The sequence below is a fragment of the Oncorhynchus clarkii genome, chromosome 28, assembly GCF_045791955.1.
Source record: "Oncorhynchus clarkii lewisi isolate Uvic-CL-2024 chromosome 28, UVic_Ocla_1.0, whole genome shotgun sequence".
NCBI lineage: Eukaryota > Metazoa > Chordata > Actinopteri > Salmoniformes > Salmonidae > Oncorhynchus > Oncorhynchus clarkii.
Window position 1 is genome coordinate 14,242,556 of NC_092174.1, and position 20,202 is coordinate 14,262,757.

The 20,202-nt window shown below is 42.6% G+C and overlaps 1 protein-coding gene across 1 annotated transcript; it reads left to right on the plus strand.

The window, feature by feature from the left end:
• Positions 1–358: 358 nt before the first annotated feature.
• Positions 359–19,817, plus strand: LOC139387101 (calponin-3-like). The gene is made up of 7 exons (XM_071133105.1): positions 359–668; positions 14,657–14,778; positions 15,286–15,352; positions 15,491–15,628; positions 17,462–17,578; positions 17,853–17,999; positions 18,250–19,817. Exons 1-7 carry the CDS (start codon positions 612–614, stop codon positions 18,637–18,639), a joined length of 1,038 nt encoding a protein of 345 aa, XP_070989206.1. The 5' UTR covers positions 359–611; the 3' UTR covers positions 18,640–19,817.
• Positions 19,818–20,202: the final 385 nt, after the last annotated feature.

Sequence of the window (20,202 nt, forward strand, 5' to 3'; positions counted from 1 at the left end):
AGGCATTATTTATGTCACTCTTGCATTACTACCCTAAACCATCCTGTGGTGGAGGACTCTTGGAAGAGAGGCATATGCTGCATGATAGCCTACTATAATGCAATTAGATATCTTCATAAATTATTTGTATTGTTTGTCATTCATTTTATATTCTATTGATATTTTATGGGGAAAAAGGATTGAATGGTAGCCTAATAATAATAATAATAGTCATATAGCCTAATCAGGGGATACTTGACCAACCAAATTGTGAATCTGTTATTGTGAATAACGTGTGTTTAACATCCTTGTTTCTATATCTTCCTTGCGATCCTTGAGCGAGTGCAGGGGAAATCAAGGCTTCTGATTGGCTTACCGCAGGTCTCTCTTTTTTTTTCGGTCGAAAGACAAGCTATCTACTGCGAACCAGAACTTTCTGTGCAAGGTCAATTCCGTTCTCTTTCCATCTGCTCGCCGAAGAATCGGGACATTAAAGAGGTTTACGGATTTATTTTCATAATTGTAACTCTTGTACGGAACTTGCTACTTTGTAACAGAGGAAACGTGGAAGAAGGCGCAACTTTTTTTGTTGCAAATTATTGACACTGTTTTACATTTGCAAAACAAAGAAAATGACTCAATTCAACAAGGGTCCAGTGTACGGTTTGACTGCAGAATTGAGAAGCAAGGTAAGCGTGCGTGAATATTAGGATTATACCATTTTACCTATCAAAGTGATTAAATGAGAGGTGTTTGGGAGAAAAGTTATTATTTACATGAAATGGATCCCCGTGAAACTGCTTCGCATCAAGTCGGTGCATTCATTTCCTCTCTATACGACCTGAAACTTTTTTTCTAATTGTGGAAAGTGTGTGTGTTGGCAAATGGCCACGTAAATCAGTATGAATTATGCTCAATTTCTTAATCAATGTGCCCTTTGTCTTGTTGCACAATTTGGCCCAAAAGGGATAGTCTATCAGGTTACAGGGTGCAGAACCCCCACCCACCCCCACACACATTTCCTGTGATTTAATGTCTTTAACATAAATGTGTAATTTTCTCAGCAAGAACACTGCGTTGGAAAAAAAAATAGGCTGTATGTCAAGTATTGCCATTCTTGACCCACTTTTCCCAGACCTTTCACAAGTGCAACTTATTTTGGGCTACAGTGATGCTGGATGAAAACAATTCTACATTGTGTGTGTACAATATTCCCTTATGATCTTTTTTTGCTACAGGAAAGGATGAAAGCGTCATGAATGATTGGCAAGGCCAACAACTCATTGTTGCTCCAACATAGTGGGTGGAGCCCTATACAGGTTGTGTAAGGGTCCCTATACTGCTGAGTGAAGTCTGCAGTACTAGACTACATCCGCCTCAACAATGCTTTCTCCTTGTCTGACCTCACTGTAGTTTTTTTGAATTTTATACACAGTGTAAAACTGCAGTGTCGCCTTCATTGTCAGACTCATGTGGAATCAATTTGCTACTATTGTTTGAAAGGGTCCCCTAGATGTCTTTCTATCAACCGTTCAGAAATATAGCATGCAAATTAAATATGAATCTTTTTAGCTGTTGAATGGATGAATGATGGGCTGGGCCCCTTGCCAAATTCTCTGTATTTTTTTGTTGGCTTCTGCTCAATTGAGCACATTGCTCCTGGGGAGAATCCCAGATGGCCCAGAGGTCTATGATCCACACGTACTGTATGTCCCACACAATAAATAAAGAGGTGGATCACCCCCCCCCCCCCCCTCTTCACTAGGGCCAGGAGTTTTTCCTGACCACCTAAGTTGACCTGGTTATAGCTACGGTATATCTAGGGGCCCAGAGTTTTCCAGGTCAAGCCACATAGTCTGAAAAAACTGCTATCAACATATTTACTAGTCTTTTTATACCGATATCCACAGCTCCTCTCCAGTGGGTTTTTGTCCTTTCACTCCCTTTCTAAATGGAGTCCGAAGTGGGTCATTCCATCCATGCGAAGCAATGGTTCCATCCCGATCCCCGCCTCCTTCCAGTGTGAGCTGAGACATTTTCCATGTGGTCTGCCAGATGATACGCTTTATTAGAAGTCTGACAGAGAAATGCCAGCCCTTCAGTGGTCTGCTGCGACGGCTTGTGGAAAAGAAAAGCGAGATTGTGTTCCATAGGAAGTGCCATGAATGTCTCTGAACTGTCAAGCGGAGTACAACCCCCCCTATACCATGCCATTTTAATATTCCTTTCTAGTGAAGATCTGCATACGGCACTTTTAGGCAAATCCTTTGGGCCTCTTTGGACTAGTTTCCCAGACCCAGATTAAGCTTACTCCTGGACTTAAGCATGCTCAATGGGTATTCTCCATTGAAAGTGCTTTTTAGTCCAGGAATATGCTAAATCTGAGTCCAGGAAGCTACTGTAATAGTAGAGTTAAAGCCCTAGTAGAGCCCTCCACATGGGTTCTTGGTCATAGTTTTCGTGGTAACTCCTGGCAGGCTGGCACTCGGATGTGTTCCAGGAAGTAAACAGCTGATCACAATGGGAGGCTCCCATCATGTCAAGACCACAGTGGGAGCTTTGGTGTGTGTAACCAGGTTGTCAACATCACCTTACACAGCCTTTGATACTTTAATTGTTAAAAACCACCACACAACATCTTCACAAGTATGGCTGTATGCCAGACAGCAACAATGTAGGACATTGTGCTGGTGTAGCAGGCTTGGGTGATTGTGGCCGATTCCTTTTCAACTCAGTGGATTCAGGAAATGTAATTATTGACTTTCTTGAAATTGTATTGATCCCGTCCTATGTTTATTTTACTTACAGAGATGGGAAATGCTTGTACGTGCTATTTATTAATACTTACAATGCACTGGGGAGTACAATGGACCGCTACACCACAAAGGAAGTTGCTTTGTCCAGTAATTGCAAAAGTAATTAAAGTGAATTAGCCTACTTTGTAAAATACCCTTTCCCTGGTCTTCAGTCATACCTCAAGTTCTGGCTTCCTGCGTTGTGTTATCTGACACCATCCAAAACGTTATGAATCTGATACAGGGCTGAAACTGTTGTGGTTATCACTTTTTCTTTAGTAGTACAGATACTTGGAGGACTTTGTAAGCTGTGACATCTGTAAGACCGCTGTAAGGCGTGCCTATTTTTTTGCCATAACCCTTAACAGTAAGGACTGTAATAAAGTGGTGCTGGGATGGTCTGACCATCTGTGCTAGCTCGAGGACAGGACACTTAAACCTCCAGTCCGCTAGGAAGTGCTAGCAAGAGAAAATACCATTTTTTTTAAAACTATGAAAACCAGGCTGAAAGTGTTGGCACATGGACATCTCATCTAATGTTACATATACCCCTGTAACCTTCAACCCTACAGTAGAGACACAGTAGAAGTGGGCTATACCGGTATAAACATGTTCGTGTCATGAATACCCCATCGTGAAACCAAACACGTTCTTTCTCATCAACTTTCAACGCGTACTGGTTAATCCCACTAAGAGGACACCACTTGCATCATTTGCAATAAGGATGAGTTCAAGCCACCTTTCCCATAACTTTTCCCATGACTCTGGCTGACCTCTTCAGTAATCAGACAACGTTTACACACTGCCCTTGTATTGTACCTGCAGCTTACGTGTCCACAGCTACTTTTCGCTCCTGTGCACAAGAGATAAGGCTGTGGTGAACATCATGTGCACAGTGCACCTCATCCATAGGACTTAAAATAGCTCCCCTGACTACAGTATTTAGGGTTAACCCGTGTCCAGCCGCACAGAACAAAGACATGTTTGTGGTGTTGGCTTGGCAGTTAGTTGTTTGAAAGAGGGCTGAATAGATTACGCTCAAGTGTATCAGTCCAGAAATATTTGCATTTAACTCCCATTTATACTCCCCACTTGTTCTGTTTTACATAATATAATGTAAATGCAAAATATGTTCATATAGTTCAGCAAACTGGGGCCAGTGTGTGTGTGTGTAATTTAATTAGTTCTACCACCACAACACATGGCTGTTGGGAGGGAATGTCATGATTTTGTTGACACTCCTCTAAAGTGCTAACTTGGCCATCCTCCATCCGTTGAGGATGTCCCAGAGTGGCCTTTTAAACCCCACGCTGACATCTCAAGGAGAACAGGAAGGAGTCTTCCTGAGTGCTGTTAAGTAAACACTCACTATAATTACCCTTCAAACCCAGGAAGAACACAGGATGGAGCAGCAGCACTTTCTGTTTTTGACATATCGGGAGTTATTTCCTTTTTGGTTATTTTTATATTATCAGTTCAGGAGGAGGTGTCCTAAGGATAACAGTGACATTTTGAGTCATGGCTCACAGGTGAGGATGGATAGAGCCAGATTTGAATTGGAAATGGGGGAAAATGTCCACACAATGTGGAAAATGTCTGCCTTCCAGCTTTACTTGTCTCTGTTAACACGTTCTTACTGTATGTCAACAAACAGCACTATGACAATGGGCCTAGGGCAACGTAAACAGATGGTGTAATTGTTTCTACCTCACCTCACACTCATCACAGAAAAAAATCGCTGCATCATTCCACTCCATTGAACATTTCCCAGAGGCACGTAAGGTTAATAATTTATTAACACACCACCAGCTGTCTCTATTGTCAAGGCTCCATTCAATGCCATTTCCTCTACAATAAATGGATAACCAATATTTAAACAGGTTTGGGGTTTTGGAGGAGCATACATTAAGGTTTTGGAGGGCAAAGCCTGTAATTTTCACACAAACGTAGGCTAACTTTCACAGTACCGTAATGTCGTATCCTGAAGGAGCGGCCCATTTACAATACAACGCTCTCATTCTTTTTTCAGGCCAGATGTTCTCTCCATTCCCCAGACTCATCAGAAAATACTTCCAGTTGTGTGGGCAGCAGTGGTAGTATAAGAAGAGGGGGTTTCTTTCTCTGCATGTCTAAGAAAGAGAAAGATGAATCAAGGTCTTTTTGGCTAGTCCTGTGTTTCTCCCCCTCTTTCGTCTATGAATGCCTAGCTAGTTCTGCTCTATCAAGAACACTGAAGCTATTGTTTGGCAATGAGGAGTGATTTTTCTAGACTCGAACAGGGACTGTTCACGCTCCCTTCTCAGCTCTCCATGGGACGTTTTTAAAGGGACTCGCTGTGTGGGACTTGTGTCTTCTGGGTCTCATAGCAACGGCTAGCCTAACGTAGCTTGTTTGGTGTGACACAAGGTTGCGAGCAAACTTTTTCCTTTATCTACCTCTCACATTGACCTCTGACCCTCCCAGTGTGGGATAGGAGTCAAATGAATGCATTTCTGGGACATCGCATCAACGTTCCCCCTCTATTTAATCCCATTAAAGACTCTTTGCCCTTTTTAAAGACTGCTGGTCTTTGTAGGAAGGGCTGCCATCTTTCCTACACGGAGCCTTTGAGTGATAATGAAAGTTGTTAGCTCTTTTTAATCTTGACAGATTTCTCATTTGACATTATGGCGGGTGATGAACTGTTAGACACGATAAAAGTGGTGTTTTGTGTGAAGGGGGAGGGAGAGGTTGGTGGGGTTTGAGTCCTCTTGTTGAGGGAGGACTACTGATGATTGCTTTCAGCAGAGGTTAGTCTGTGTGTGTGTAGGATTAAGCCTATCACAGATGGCTCTGAACCTTTGGAAAACCTGTTGTTTGCTTGTTTTCACCATACGCAGAGAGCTGCAGGCATTGTGTGGGGATTGATAACCTTGTGTGTAACCCAAGTGCAGACTGTGGGGGGTTTAATAAATTACAGATGTGGGATCTCTCTTGAACCTCTACCTCCGCTGTTCCCTGATAAACACAGACAGACAGACACAGAACTTGACGAGGCTCTGTTCTGACATTGTGGTATCTTCAGTCTGACAAGCAGCAGTGCTAGAATAAACAGACTGATTCAAATCCAATTTTAATTTGTCACAGGCACCAAATACAACCGGTGTAGACCTTACTGTGAAATGCTTACTTAACCAACAGTGCAGTTTTTTATTTTATTTTAATTGTATTTTTTAGTCTGAAAAATTAGCAAAATAAACGAAAGGAGAAAAAATAACATAATAAAATAACAAAAACAAGGCTATATACAAGGGTACCAAGTCAATGTGCTGGGGTACAGGTTAGTCAAGGTAATTGAGGTAATATGTACACAACCGTTCAAAAGTTTGTCACTTAGAAATATCCTTGTTTTTGAAAGAAAAGCACAAAAATGGTCCATTTAAAATAACATCAAATTGATCAGAAATACAATGTAGACATTGATAATGTTGTAAATGACTATTGTAGTATTTTTTAAAAATGGAATATCCACATCGGTGTACACAAGGCCCATTATCAGCAACCATTACTCCTGTGTTCCAATGGCACGTTGTTAGCTAATCCAAGTTTATCATTTTAAAAGGCTAATTTATCATTAGAAAACCCTTTTGCAATTATGTTAGCACAGCTAAAAACTGTTGTGCTAATTAAAGAAGCAATAAAACGGTCCTTCTTTAGACTAGTTGAGTATCTGGACCATCAACAGTTATGGGTTTGATTACCGGCTCAAAATGGCCAGAAACAAAGACCTTTCTTCTGAAACTCGTCAGTCTATTCTTGTTCTGAGAAATGTAGGCTATTCCATGTGAGAAATTACCAAGAAACTGAAGATCTCGTACAACGCTGTGTACTACTCTCTTCACAGAACAGCGCTGTCTCTAACCAGATTAGAAAGAGGAGTGGGAGGCCCCGGTGCACAACTGAGTGAGGGGACAAGTAAATTAGTGTCTAGTTTGAGAAACAGACACCTCACAAGTCCTCAACTGGCAGCTTCATTAAATAGTACCTGCAAAACACCCGTCTCAACAGTGAAGAGGCTACTCCGGGATGCTGGCCTAGGCAGAGTTCCTCTGTCCAGTGTCTGTTTTCTTTGTTGCCCATCTTAAAAATAAAAGATTATTGGCCAGTCTGCGATATGGCTTTTTCTTTGCAACTCTGCCAGAAGGCCAGCATCCCAGAGTCGCCTCTTCACTGTTGAAGATATTGCGTGGCCCATAGCTCACAATCTCTGTTCATGAAATCTTCAGTGAATAAGGGTTTGTGAGTCAGATTTTCTCCTTGATATCCAGATACAATGACTATACCATACAGTCTGAAACTCTGGTTTCCCCATATGAGACAGTCAGATCTGTCCTTGCGTGCCAGACTGATCTTTTAGAGCAGTGTTTTCCACAAGTACTTAGACTAGCCAGCCAAATAGAAAAAGTAGCCAGCCAGGCGCCGCCAGGGTTCAACATTTTTGTCCGAAAGAGCTCTATTTTGGCGGCCTCTGTTACATCCTAATACCTTGATTCCATCTGCAATTATTGAATACTTTATAGAGTTTACCTCAGATTGGAAAAATGGTTGTGGTATTGTGTAAAAAATACATTTGAATTACTTCTAAGAAAATATGAATTCAGTTTGTTGTTTTGGATATTGTCTAGGCGCAGCGGTGTCAGGCACTGCATCTCAGTGCTAGAGGTGTCACTACAGACCCTGGTTCGATTCCAGGCTGTCTTATAACCGGCCGTGATTGGGAGTACCATAGGGCGGCGCACAATTTGGCCCAGCGTCGTCCGGGTTAGGGTTTGGCCGGGGTTGGTCGTCATTATAAGTAATAATTTGTTCTTAACTGACTTGCCTAGTTAAATATGGGTTAATAGATATATCCAAATGAGTGAATGATCAGGACTGTTTTCTAAGTAAGATAACATTCTACCTTTTTTTTTTTTTTTTTACATTTAACCGGTCTTCTCTTTAAATTAGTCTTATTTACTGCAAAATATGAATTGCCACAACTATGTTTGTTCTTCAAATTATGTATTACTTTTCCCTTTTTTTCCCCATTTCCCCCCATCCAAAATTGGATGTTCTAAGTCCACAACAATGCTTAAACCACATCAGTGGACAACTTTTGAGGTCTGGGAAAATCTGAGAAATGTAAAAGTTTGTGTGTAGTTACCCTTTAATTCAATTGCACACCTAGCAAGAGGCTGCTTAGCAGTGTTTTTTTAGCGTACGTGATGGTGGAGTTTGCGAAACAAATACCCACTTGATGAAGGTAAGCGTAGGTTACTTTGTAGTTAACATTTAATTGAGATGGTTTCTGGGCAAGCCTTTCCATCTACCAGAGGAGTGTTTTCATTCCCATCAAAGAAAGTTGCGGGAAATATAAATCACTCATGCATTCTGTCCATGTCTTATGATAAACTTGGGCAAATATATATATATATTTTTTTTGATTCTCTACTAAGGTCAATATATATTTTTTATATTGTTATTCTGTTTTAATGCAGAATGAGGCTCTCCACTACCAATTATTCCTGCAGTGATGATTCACCATCTTCATCGGGTCTTTTAATAATTTATCTGCAGATAATCGCCAAAAAGACTAGGCCTACCAGTAGCCTATGAAAATTAGGGAGCCAAATGAATGGCTCTCACCGATACGATTTGGTAGGCTGATGAGACGAGAGTCATTCACTTTAGCGTCACTAACTGGCAGGTCCCGACTTCCTTGGAAAGAAAAACCTATGCGATACCATGGACAACCACTTTGCATGATTTATGAATGGCAAAGGGATATAGGAGATCGACTTTATTCAGTCAGTTCAACATCTTTTCATAAACTAGTTAACACTTGCTGTTCAGTTGTAAATCGACACACAGTAAGTAGCCTAGGCCCACCATGCACCATGTGTCTGGCTATATGAGACACGCAAAAGAAAATAAATGAAATGTGTCAAACTACTACAACCAGAGATCTGTATATATTGACGAGATGCCAATTTCTCCACCCTAACAATGGGAGTCCTCTCAAAGGCGCGAAGGCAGGTGACAATCTTGGGTCCAAAATAACCCCATAGAAACGCATTGGGTTTATTTTGGCGGGAGTGAAACCTCTCACTTCGCATCTTATACTCTGCAGCATTTCCCTGTCATTGCTCACTTTGTGACGACTGACAGGCGCCTAGCCTATCAGTAGATCGCTAGAAGATGCACATCGTTCATTCTAGTGACAGAGGGCTCGACGGAGTAGCAATCAAAAAAAATGAAAAGTAGCCTAGTTAATATGAAGTGGAAAATGTACCTGGCTGAAATTGAACCTGTAACCACGCTAATGGAAAAGGATGCACTACAGCCCTCAAACTCAAGTCTGGAACATTGTTTTCATTGTTCCCCTCTAATCAGGGACCGATTTAGACCTGGGACACCAAGTGTGGGTGCAATTAATTATCAGGTAGAACAGAAAACCAACAGGCTCTGGACCTCGTAGGATAAGAGTTACTGTACCATAACCTGCGGGAGTTGTTCCTGTATCCCGGAGAGTAAAAACAATACCTCGTTAGGGCGATTACAATTTTGGTATCTCTGATTTGTTCTGGCAATTCTCTCACAGAAAGTTAATGGGGAGGAAGGATGTTGGTATGCTTTTTACATTTGTAAAACACCCCAAAAAATGATAACTTGAAAGTGGCCATTTTAGGCCCTTTTTATTTATGTATATATTGTTTTAAACCAATACATACCCCCTGTTAGACCCAATGATACAGACAACACCTTGGTGTCATTATACTCACATTATACTCATAGTGTGCTCTTCAATATGTAGTATATCTACTGAGTGTACAAAACATTAGGAACACCTTCCTAATATTGTGTTGCACCCCCTTTTGCCCTCAAGAGCCTCAATTCGTTGGGACATGGACTCAACAAGGTGTCGAAAGCTTTCCTCAAGGATGCTGGCCCCTGTTGACTCCAATGCCTCCCACAGTTGAGTCAAGTTGGCTGGATGTCCTTTGGGTGGTGGACCATTCTTGTTACACGGGAAATTGTTGAGTGTGATAAACCCAGCAGCGTTGCAGTTCTTGACACTCAAACCGGTGCGCCTGGCACTTGCTACCATACCCCGTTCAAAGGCACTTAAATCTTTTGTCTTGCCCTTTCACCCGCTGAGTGGCACATATCCACAATCCATGTCTCGAGGCTTAAAAATCTTTCTTTAACCTGTCTCCTCCTCTTCATCTACACTGATTTGAAGTGGATTTAACAAGTGACATCAATAAGGGATCACAGCTTTCACCTGTATACACCTGGTGAGTCTGTCATGGAAAGAGCAGGTGTTCCTAATGTTTTCTACACCCAGTATATATTCTGAAAAACAATTTTACACATTAATTTATTAAACCTTAACTATACATATGAATATCTCAAAAGTACCCTTTTGAATTTAGTTCATTTTTAGGCATTGTTTAAAACAATCTACTGTACAAATGTCCAGAGTGGACTCTCTGCTGCTTTCGAAGTTATGATACATTTTATGAGCACCGCCAACACAGTTAATGGGGAAACTGGATTCAAAGGAACCTCTCTGCTGGTGACCTGCTGAATGTACGACCCTGCTGGAGGACTGTGATTGGTTAAGGACCTATAATGTCAATTTCTATATACACCACCGTTCAAAAGTTTGGGGTCACTTAGAAATGTCCTTGTTTTTGAAAGAAAAGCAAAAATGTTGTCCAGTTTTAAAATAACATCAAATTGGTCAGAAATCCAGTGTAGACATTGCTAATGTTGTAAATGACTATTGTAGCTGTAAACGGTTGATTTTTTTAAAAGGGAATATCTACATAGGCGTACAGAGGCCCATTATCAGCAACCATCACTCGTGTTCCAATGGCATGTTGCGTTAGCCTTTTAAAATTATGAACTTGGATTAGCTAATTGATCATTAGAAAACCATTTTGCAATTATGTTGGCACAGCTGAAAACTGTTATGCTGATGAAAGAAGCAATAAAACGGTCCTTCTTTAGACTAGTTGAGTATCTGGAGCATCAGCATTTTGTGGGTTCGATTACAGGCTCAAAATGGCCAGAAACAAAGACCGACCTTCTGAAACTCGTCAGTCTATTCTTGTTCTGGGAAATGAAGGCTATTCCATGGGAGAAATTACCAAGAAACTGAAGATCTCGTAAAACGCTGTGTACTACTCCCTTCACAGAACAGGGCAAACTGCCTCGGTGCACAATTGAGCAAGAGGACAAGTAAATTAGTGTCAAGTTTAAGAAACAGATGCAGCTTCAGTAAATAGTACCCGCAAAACACCAGTCTCAACGTCAACAGTGAAGAGGTGACTCCAGGATGCTGGACTTCTAGGCAGAGTTGCAAAGAAAAAGCCATATCTCAGACTGACCAATAAAAATAAAAGATTAAGATGGGCAAAATAACACACACTGGACAGAGGAAGATTGGAAAAAAGTGTTATGGACAGACAAATCTTAAGTGTTCAGATCACAAAGAAGAACATTCGTGAGAAGCAGAAAAAGTGAAAGATGCTGGAGGAGTGCTCGACGCCACCTCAAATCAAAGTTTGTCACGTGCGCCGAATACAACAGGTTGTATTCAGTGAAATGCTTACTTACAGGCTCTAACCAATAGTGCAACAAAAAGGTATTAGGTGAACAATAGGTAGGTAAAGAAATAAAACAACAACAAAAAACAGGCTATATACAGTAGGGAGGCTATAACAGTAGCGAGGCTACATACAGACACCGGTTAGTCAGGCTGATTGAGGTAGTATGTAAATGTAGATATGGTTAAAGTGACTGCATATATGATGAACCGAGAGTAGCCGTAGCGTAAAAGAGGGGTTGGTGGGTGGGACACAATGCAGATAGCCCGGTTAGCCAATGTGCGGGAGCATTGGTTAGTCGGCCCAATTGAGGTAGAATGTATAGTTAAAGTGACTATGCATATATGATAAACAGAGAGTAGCAGCAGCGTAAACAGAGGGGTGGGGTGGGGAACACAATGCAAATAGTCTGGGTAGCCATTTGATTATCTGTTCAGGAGTCTTATGGCTTGGGGGTAAAAACTGTTGAGAAGCCTTTTTGTTTTAGACTTGGCACTCCGGTACCACTTGCCATGTGGTAGTAGAGAGAACAGTCTGTGGCTGGGGTCTTTGACAATTTTTAGAGGTCCTGGGAGGCAGGCAGCTTAGCCCCAGTGATGTACTGGGCCATACGCACTACCCTCTGTAGTACCTTGCGGTCAGAGGCTGAGCATTTGCCGTACCAGGCAGTGATGCAACCCGTCAGGATGCTCTTGATGTTGCAGCTGTAGAACCTTTTGAGGGTCTCAGGACCCATGGCAAATCTTTTTAGTTTCCTGAGGGGGAATGGGCTTTGTTGTGCCCTCTTCACGACTGTCTTGCTGTTTGGACCATTAGAGTTTGTTGTTGATGTGGACACCAAGGAACTTGAAGCTCTCAACCTGCTCCACTACAGCCCCGTCAATGAGAATGGGGGTGTGCTCGGTCCTCCTCTTGCAGGCCTGTTGTAAGGCAGGTCCTCACCAGACATCACAACGCTACCTATAGGCACAAACCCACTGTCGCTGGACCAGACAGGACTGGCAAAAAGTGCTCTTCACTGACGAGTCAAGGTTTTGTCTCGCCAGGGGTGATTGTCGGATTCACGTTTATCGTCGATGGTTTGAGCATTACACCGAGGCTTTTACTCTGGAGCGGGATCGAGTTGGAGGTGGAGGGTCCGTCTCATGGTCTGGGGCGGTGTGTCACAGCATCATCGGACTGAGCTTGTCATTGCAGGCAATCTCAACGCTGTGCGTTACAGGGAAGACATCCTCCTCCCTCATGTGGTACACTTCCTGCAGGCTCATCCTGACATGACCCTCCAGCATGACAATGCTACCAGCCATACTGCTCGTTCTGTGTGTGATTTCCTGTAAGACAGGAATGTCCGTGTTCTACCATGGCCAGCGAAGAGCCCGGATCTCAATCCTATTGATCAGGTCAAGGGCCTGTTGGATCGGAGGGTGAGGGCTAGGGCCATTCCCCCGAGAAATGTCTGGGAACTTGCAGGTGCCTTGGTGGAAGAGTGGGGTAGCATCTCACAGCAAGAACTGGTAAATCTGGTGCAGTCCATGAGGAGATGCACTGCAGTACTTAATTCAGCTGGTGACCACACCAGATACTGACTGTTACTTTTGACCCCCCCCCCCTTTGTTCAGGGACACATTATTCCAGTTCTGTTAGTCACATGTCTGTGGAACTTGTTCAGTTTATGTCTCAGTTGTTGAATCTTGTTATGTTCATACAAATATTTACACATGTTAAGTTTGCTGAAAATAAACAACGTTGACAGTGAGAGGACTTCTTTATTTGCTGAATTTATAACCTTGTCAACGTCTTGACTATATTTCCTATTAATTTTGCAAGTAATTTTATGTGTGTTTTCATGGAAAACAAGGACATTTCTAAGTGACCCCAAACTTTTTGAACGGTAGTGTATATAAAACGGATAATTTCTTCAAAAGTAGCAGAGAGCCCACGCTGGAAATGTTATGTTTGAAGAGTATATTGTTCCAAACAAATAGGCAAAATCAAAAAGGTACTTTTTGAGATGTGAAGACTTTGTATTTCAGAATATAGATAATCTTCATATTTAAGAGCATGCTATAGGTGCACATGTTGTATAGGTTTAAAATGGCCACTTTCATCATGATTTCCTCAAATGGTTTGTGATACAAATGTCTAAAGCATGTTTAACATCCTTCCTCCCAGTGAAGTTTTTATGTGAGAATTGCCAGAACAATCTGAGATTAAAAAAAGAAAAAGTTTTAAAAAAAATGGCCATGCTGTCACGTAGTTTCCCCTTAGTCATGTAATTAGCCCTGGAGCCGTCTCCTAGGGGGAGTGCTGATCTAGGATCAATTTTGTCAACTCTCTCCTTCAATCAAGCCATTGGGTAAAGAAACCGTTTCCGTCTGGTCTTAGGAACCTGTGGAGCAATCCCCCTGAAGCCAGGGTTCAGGCGCAGGGCAGCGATCCATGTAATTTCCTGTGTCTTACTTCTCCTAGCAGCGGGCCTCGGGGAAAACACACAGCCGAGACGTGGGCGAGGAGAGTGTTTTCCCGAAAAGCTGACAATTGAGTGACGGCTTCACTTGAAAAGCTTTGGCCTTCTGCTGTGAGGACTGAAGTGCTACCTCAAGTGTCTTCACAAAATATGTGATTTCTCTCTGTTTTATTGCGTATTGCTTCCTCAGATGTTCAGTATTTACAGTAGATTGGGCTAAAAGCCCTCTGAATTATTGTGCAAGCCTCCCCTTTAACAGACTGTATCTTTCCCAGGGAGTGGAGCGCCTGGGCCCAATGACCATGAGTTCTAACTATTGAGTGGGCGTGCTACTCACTAAGAAATCTGTTGCGGCATTGCACTGAACATAAACACGGTTTGAATCTCATAACAGCAAACTGCCTCTGCCTGGCTATTATAACTTTCCCTCTGTCTCACTCCCTGTGGCCAACACATACATAAATATACAAAGAGGTTACTGAGTTTGCAATGCAAAGTAGTCTGGGTTTAGGCTTGCATTGTGGTTATAATTGTTTCAAATTACAAGATACCTTAAGTGTGTGGCTCGGTTGGTTAGTGTTTTGGATTGTGTTTGCTTGCAGGATCGGATGTTTCTGGTAATTGCTCAACCTTGCCCTTTTCTAAGCTAAGTGGTATTGATGTTTTATAGCCTACCTATCCAAACAAGTCAGATCCCAACCAGTGTTTAGGGGGACAGGGTTTGATTTTTAACAACTGTTGAATGAAGACTGGGTGGAGTTAACAGTATTTTGTTTTCTCAGATCGCAGGGAAGTATGACCTGCAGAAGGAGGAGGAGCTCCGGTTCTGGATCGAGGAGGTGACGGGCATGCCCATTGGAGAGAACTTCCAGAAGGGCCTCAAGGACGGGGTCATCCTCTGCGAGTAAGTTTTCTGTCTATAGAAAAAAGTGTGTTTAGATTCACCCACTCACCAACAGGGTTTGTATGCTGCTGTTTTAGGTATTTTACACATTGGTACAATATGCACAAATACCATTCTTCCAATCAGTAGTCTTCGTTTGTATTATTCCCCCCCCCCCCCCCCCCCCCCCCAACATGTTTTGGAAGGGTGTTTTTCCCCTGTTCAGGCTACTGAACCATTTAGACTTCACCGGTCTTTAGCTCAGTCAGCTATGAGGATGTAGGGGAATACGTAGTCACATTCCACGATAGATGATCACTCAACTTAATACAGGATGTTATATTGTTGCCATAACAGTGATCAGGTGTTGAAAAGGCCTACAGAGGATTAGCTGTGGTCTTAATCGCTCCATCATTCTTTTCACTACCACTCGGAATTGTGTATTGTTATTTTCCATTGCTCTAGTTGACCAATTTTGTTTATGTTCATATCAAATTGTAAGAGATGGACTGTTTTCTTCCGCTTCAGGCTGATTAACAAACTGCAGCCTGGTTCCATTAAGAAAACCAACCACTCCAAACTCAACTGGCACAAGGTACGTGAGACAAAATACAATTTGATATTTTGATGTATACTGTAAAGCTGCTACAGTATTTCAGAGAAATATGCTTTTAATTATACGAGACTAAATATCTAGAATGAACCGGAGTCTGATTTTTTTGTTCTGTTCTAGCTGGAAAATCTGGGGAATTTCATCCGAGCCATTCTGAAGTTTGGCCTTTGTCCCAATGACATCTTTGAAGCCAATGACCTGTTTGAGAATGGGAACATGACCCAGGTCCAGAGCACACTGCTGTCCCTGGCTGGTATGGTAGGTTCTCAATTAGACCGGGGTGAGTGTAGAACCCTGAGTTGTTCCTGACGTCGTTATTACCCAGTGCCAAACACACAGAAAGAGTGTGTCATAGGAGTGGATTACGATTAATGAAGATACAGAAAAGAGGAAAACATTGTTTTTATTGGTGCTGAAACCCTGGATCGGAAAAACATTGGGGTTTTTGCATTTTTTATTGAAATGCACAAATGGCTACCCGGACTCTTTGCCATGACCCCTTTTTTTACGCTGCTGCTGCTACTCGCTGTTTATTATCTTTGCAAGGTCACTTTACCACTACCTACATGTACATATTACCTCGACTAACCTGTACCCCTGCACATTGACTCGGTACCAGTACCCCCTATATATACTGTAGCCTCGTTTTTTTTGTTACTTTTTAAACTTTTTTTTTTTATTGCATATTTTCTTCTTTAAAAAAAAAATCAAAATCAATCCAGTTTTATTAGTCACATGCCCCGAAAACAACAGGTGTAGGTAGATCTTTACAGTGAAATGCTTACTTGCGAGGCCCTAACCAACAATGCAGGTTAAAATAATTTTGAGCAAGAATAAGAAATAAAAGTAACAAGGTATTAAAGAGCAGCAGTAAAATAACAATAACGAGACAATACACGGGGGTACCGGTACAGAGTCAATGTGCGGGGGCACCGGTTAGTTGAGATAATATGTACATGTAGGTAGAGTTATTAAAGTGACAATGCATAGATGATAACAGAGAGTAGCAGCGATGGAGTGGGAGGGGCGGCGATGCAAATATTCTGGGTAGCCATTTGACTAGATGTTCAGGAGACTTATGGCTTGGGGGTAGAAGCTGTTTAGAAGCACCATGGACCTAGATTTGGTGCTCCAGTACCGCTTGCTGTGCAGAACCTTTTGAGGATCTGAGGACCCATGCCAAATCTTTTCAGTCTCCTGAGGAGGAATAGGTTTTGTCGTGCCCTCTTCACAACTGTCTTGGTGTGTTTGGACCATGATAGTTTGTTGGTGATGTGGACGCCAAGGAACTTGATGCTCAACATGCTCCACTGCAGCCCTGTCGATGAGAATGGGGGCGTGCTCAGTCTTCTTTTTCCTGTAGTCCACAATCGTCTCCTTTGTCTTGATCACGTTAAGGGAGAGGTTGTTGTCCTGGCACCACATGGCCAGGTCTCTGACCTCCTCCCTATAGGCTGTCTTGTCGGTGATCAGGCCTACCACTGTTGCGTCATCGGCAAACTTAATGATGGTGTTGGAGTCGTGCCTGGCCGTGCAGTCATGAGTGAATAGGGAGTACAGGAGGGGACTGACCACACACCCCTGAGGGGCCCTTGTGTTGAGGATTAGCGTGGCAGATGTGTTGTTACCTACCCTTACCACCTGGGGGTGGCCAGTCAGGGTCCAGGATCCAGTTGCAGAGGGAGGTGTTTGGTCCTTAGCTTATTGACAAGCTTTGAGGGCACTATGGTGTTGAACGCTGAGCTGTAGTCAATGAATAGCATTCTCACATAGGTGTTCCTTTTGTCCAGGTGGGAAAGGGCAGTGTGGAGTGCAATAGAGATTGCATCATCTGTGGATCTGTTAGGGCGATATGTTGGTTACGAATTGGTTGGGCTTGTAAGTAAGCATTTCATGATAAGGTAACATAGTTTGATACATGGTAACATTCCTGTTGTATTGGCGCATGTGACATAAAATGTTATTTGTTTGACATACCCATGCAGCACTATGTAGGCTTCCAGTACAGTTGGAAATAGTGAGTAGAAACATGGTCATGTAAAACTGAAAGCATCACTGACTTTTGTTTCTTTGTCTCATAACATGCAACAGGCGAAAACCAAAGGCTCAAACTCCAACTGTGACATCGGTGTGAAGTTCGCAGACAAGAGGACGCGCCATTTCGACGAGGACAAAATTAAGGCTGGACAATGTGTGATTGGACTGCAGGTGGGTCGTGCACACACAATAGCAATGACAACAGAGATAATGCTTTAAATGGATCTCATCTGTTTGTTTTTTTCACTAAATAATGATATTATAGCAGTAGACATGTTTGTATTTTCCCACTTTTTAAAAAATGTTATACTAATAATGGATCCCAGTCATACTCGGAAATGAATTTGTCGTCAATAAAAATGGCCAGATATAGAAGAGATTTGATTAGAGGACATTATGACTTATGGATGGAGCCTTGTCTGAAAGCTGTTTCTGTCCTGGGTAGATGGGAACAAATAAATGTGCCAGCCAGTCTGGTATGACAGCGTATGGCACCAGGAGACACTTATATGACCCAAAGTCACAGACAGACAAGCCCTATGACCAGACTACCATCAGCCTGCAGATGGGAACCAACAAGGGTGCCAGCCAGGTAAGAATGTCGTCTTTGATGTGTATGCTGTGTTTCTTATGCTTCAATGGATTCCTATCCACTGTAATCCCTGGAAGCAATTAGCAGTAATCTCGTAACAGGGCGAGACCTCTACCGACTAAAGGTTACTGTGGTCAGGTGTACGCGCACGCGCTCTTTTTCTTTCTCCCTCTCACACACACACAATCGGTCACATACACACACATACTACCAACCGCTCCGCCGCCAACCTGACCTCCTCTTCCCCCAGGCTGGCATGTCGGCTCCAGGTACCCGCCGCGACATCTACGACCAGAAGTCGGCAGGACAGCATGCAGACAGCTCCACCATCTCCCTGCAGATGGGCACCAACAAGGTGGCGTCCCAGAAGGGCATGAGCAGCTATGGCCTGGGCAGGCAGATTTACGACCCCAAGTACTGCGCCTCCCCCACAGAGCCCACCTCGCCCGTCACCATGGGCAACCACGCCGGTAGCCACGGCAACGGGAGCCTGGGAACAGGCACCAATGGATCGGAGATTAGTGATAGCGACTACCAGGTGGAGTACCAGTATCAGCATGACGACGAGGAAGAGTACAGGGGCGGGTACCAACAGCAGTACAGTGGGCACTATGACGAGGACCAGGGCATCAACTATTAGACTGACCGTGTGTCATGTGTAATTGCTCTATATGGGGTAATAGGGTGCCATGTTCCCTCTGTGGGCCCCATTTTGGCTTCGCAAAAAAGTAGCGCTTGTTTGGACAACTGCATTGCTTTTTTGCGTAGTCAAAATGTCACCCTGTGTAGCAGTAGTTCCAAGTGTAACACGGTGTGTCTGGGAATATGTAACGTTTATAGTGGCCTTCTACCGGAATCTGGAGGGTAGTTGCATGTCCAAGTACCTTGACGGATCATAAGAACCGTAGGCCTATATGTAGTTTGATACAATTTTTGTGGTACCACTTATGATGAAGTTGTTTAAACTGATGCAAATGTGTTACTCTGGTATAAAGCCACTGTAATGTCAAGTAAGTGTGAGGGAGCGATTTTGTTAACAGAGCAAGACTTTTACCATCCTTGCTATGTTTTTTTTTTTAAAACATGTTTTTTTTCCCCTAAAAGGGAAATGTTGGCTTATCAATCTAGCATTCCTTTTAAACTCGTTAGAATGTCAATATTTTCCGGCCAATCGTAATAATGTATAGAATGCGGCAAGTTCTTTCTATGTTTTATGGGTTTTGTAGTTCTCACGGATCAGAAACTCAACTAGGGAGTTCTGTGAGAAACATTCCATCACTGGCATTCACTACACATCATGTTTACCTGCTCCCTCCTTTCCTCTTTGTTTTCAATATACTATATCGTCTGTTCTCTTTCATCTCCTTCAAATCTGATCCACAAGTCTTCTGCTCTGTGGTAAGTTTTGCTAAGAGACTTATGTTCTATCCATTCTGAATATACAGCAATCATATTTTAGAGAAGGTTGGCAGGAGAAAAAGATGGATGGTTTTAGTTAAGATGCTCATGGCCGTCATGTCCCAGTTTGACTTGAAAGCACTGCAATGTTTTTGTAGTTCTCTGTTTTTGTACTTTCGCTGCCTATCTTGAGACTCTCTCAGAAGATCATCTCAAATGTTAGTTTCTGTCACATGACCAAACTTCTTAGGTATTTTTAAATGTTCTTCATATCTCAATGATTCGTTGTGCCATAATGCTCCTGTCTGTATGTAGACCCCATCCACTGTTGTATTTATTGCCATTTGTCCCAATATAGACATTTTCTTCTATTGTTTTGGTTATTTTGTATCAATAAACTTTGTTTCATGAAGTCTTCCATACAGGATGTCTCTAGTTATATCTAAGCTGAGACCACCGAGAACCCACTGCTGGGTGTTCTTATACCTCATAATTACCAATAATCTCCGAAGGTCAAGTCATACTGACACTAGCCTGAGTCCCTTATCTGTTTGTGTTGTTTTGGCAGGAAAATGACATAGGAGATGGCAATGCCATACTAACCGATTTTTGGGACTCAGGCTAGTGTCAGAATGACTTGACCTTCGGAGATGATTTTGTATATCTGAGATTGCCACCCTAAAACCCAGGGACATCCTCGACATCAGTGTGTTGTGTGTGTGTTGTGAAAAGCCACTGTGGCAGAATGACTGGCATAGACCCCAACTGACCGGAGAGCAACAGAACAGACTTCCTAGCAACCAAC

Excerpts from the sequence above, each read along its gene's own strand:
- LOC139387101 (XM_071133105.1), top strand. The coding sequence starts at position 612 with ATGACTCAATTCAACAAGGGTCCAGTGTACGGTTTGACTGCAGAATTG. Across the intron at positions 15,353-15,490 it reads CCAAACTCAACTGGCACAAG|CTGGAAAATCTGGGGAATTT; the intron begins GTACGTGAGACA and ends GTTCTGTTCTAG. Across the intron at positions 18,000-18,249 it reads CCAACAAGGGTGCCAGCCAG|GCTGGCATGTCGGCTCCAGG; the intron begins GTAAGAATGTCG and ends CTCTTCCCCCAG.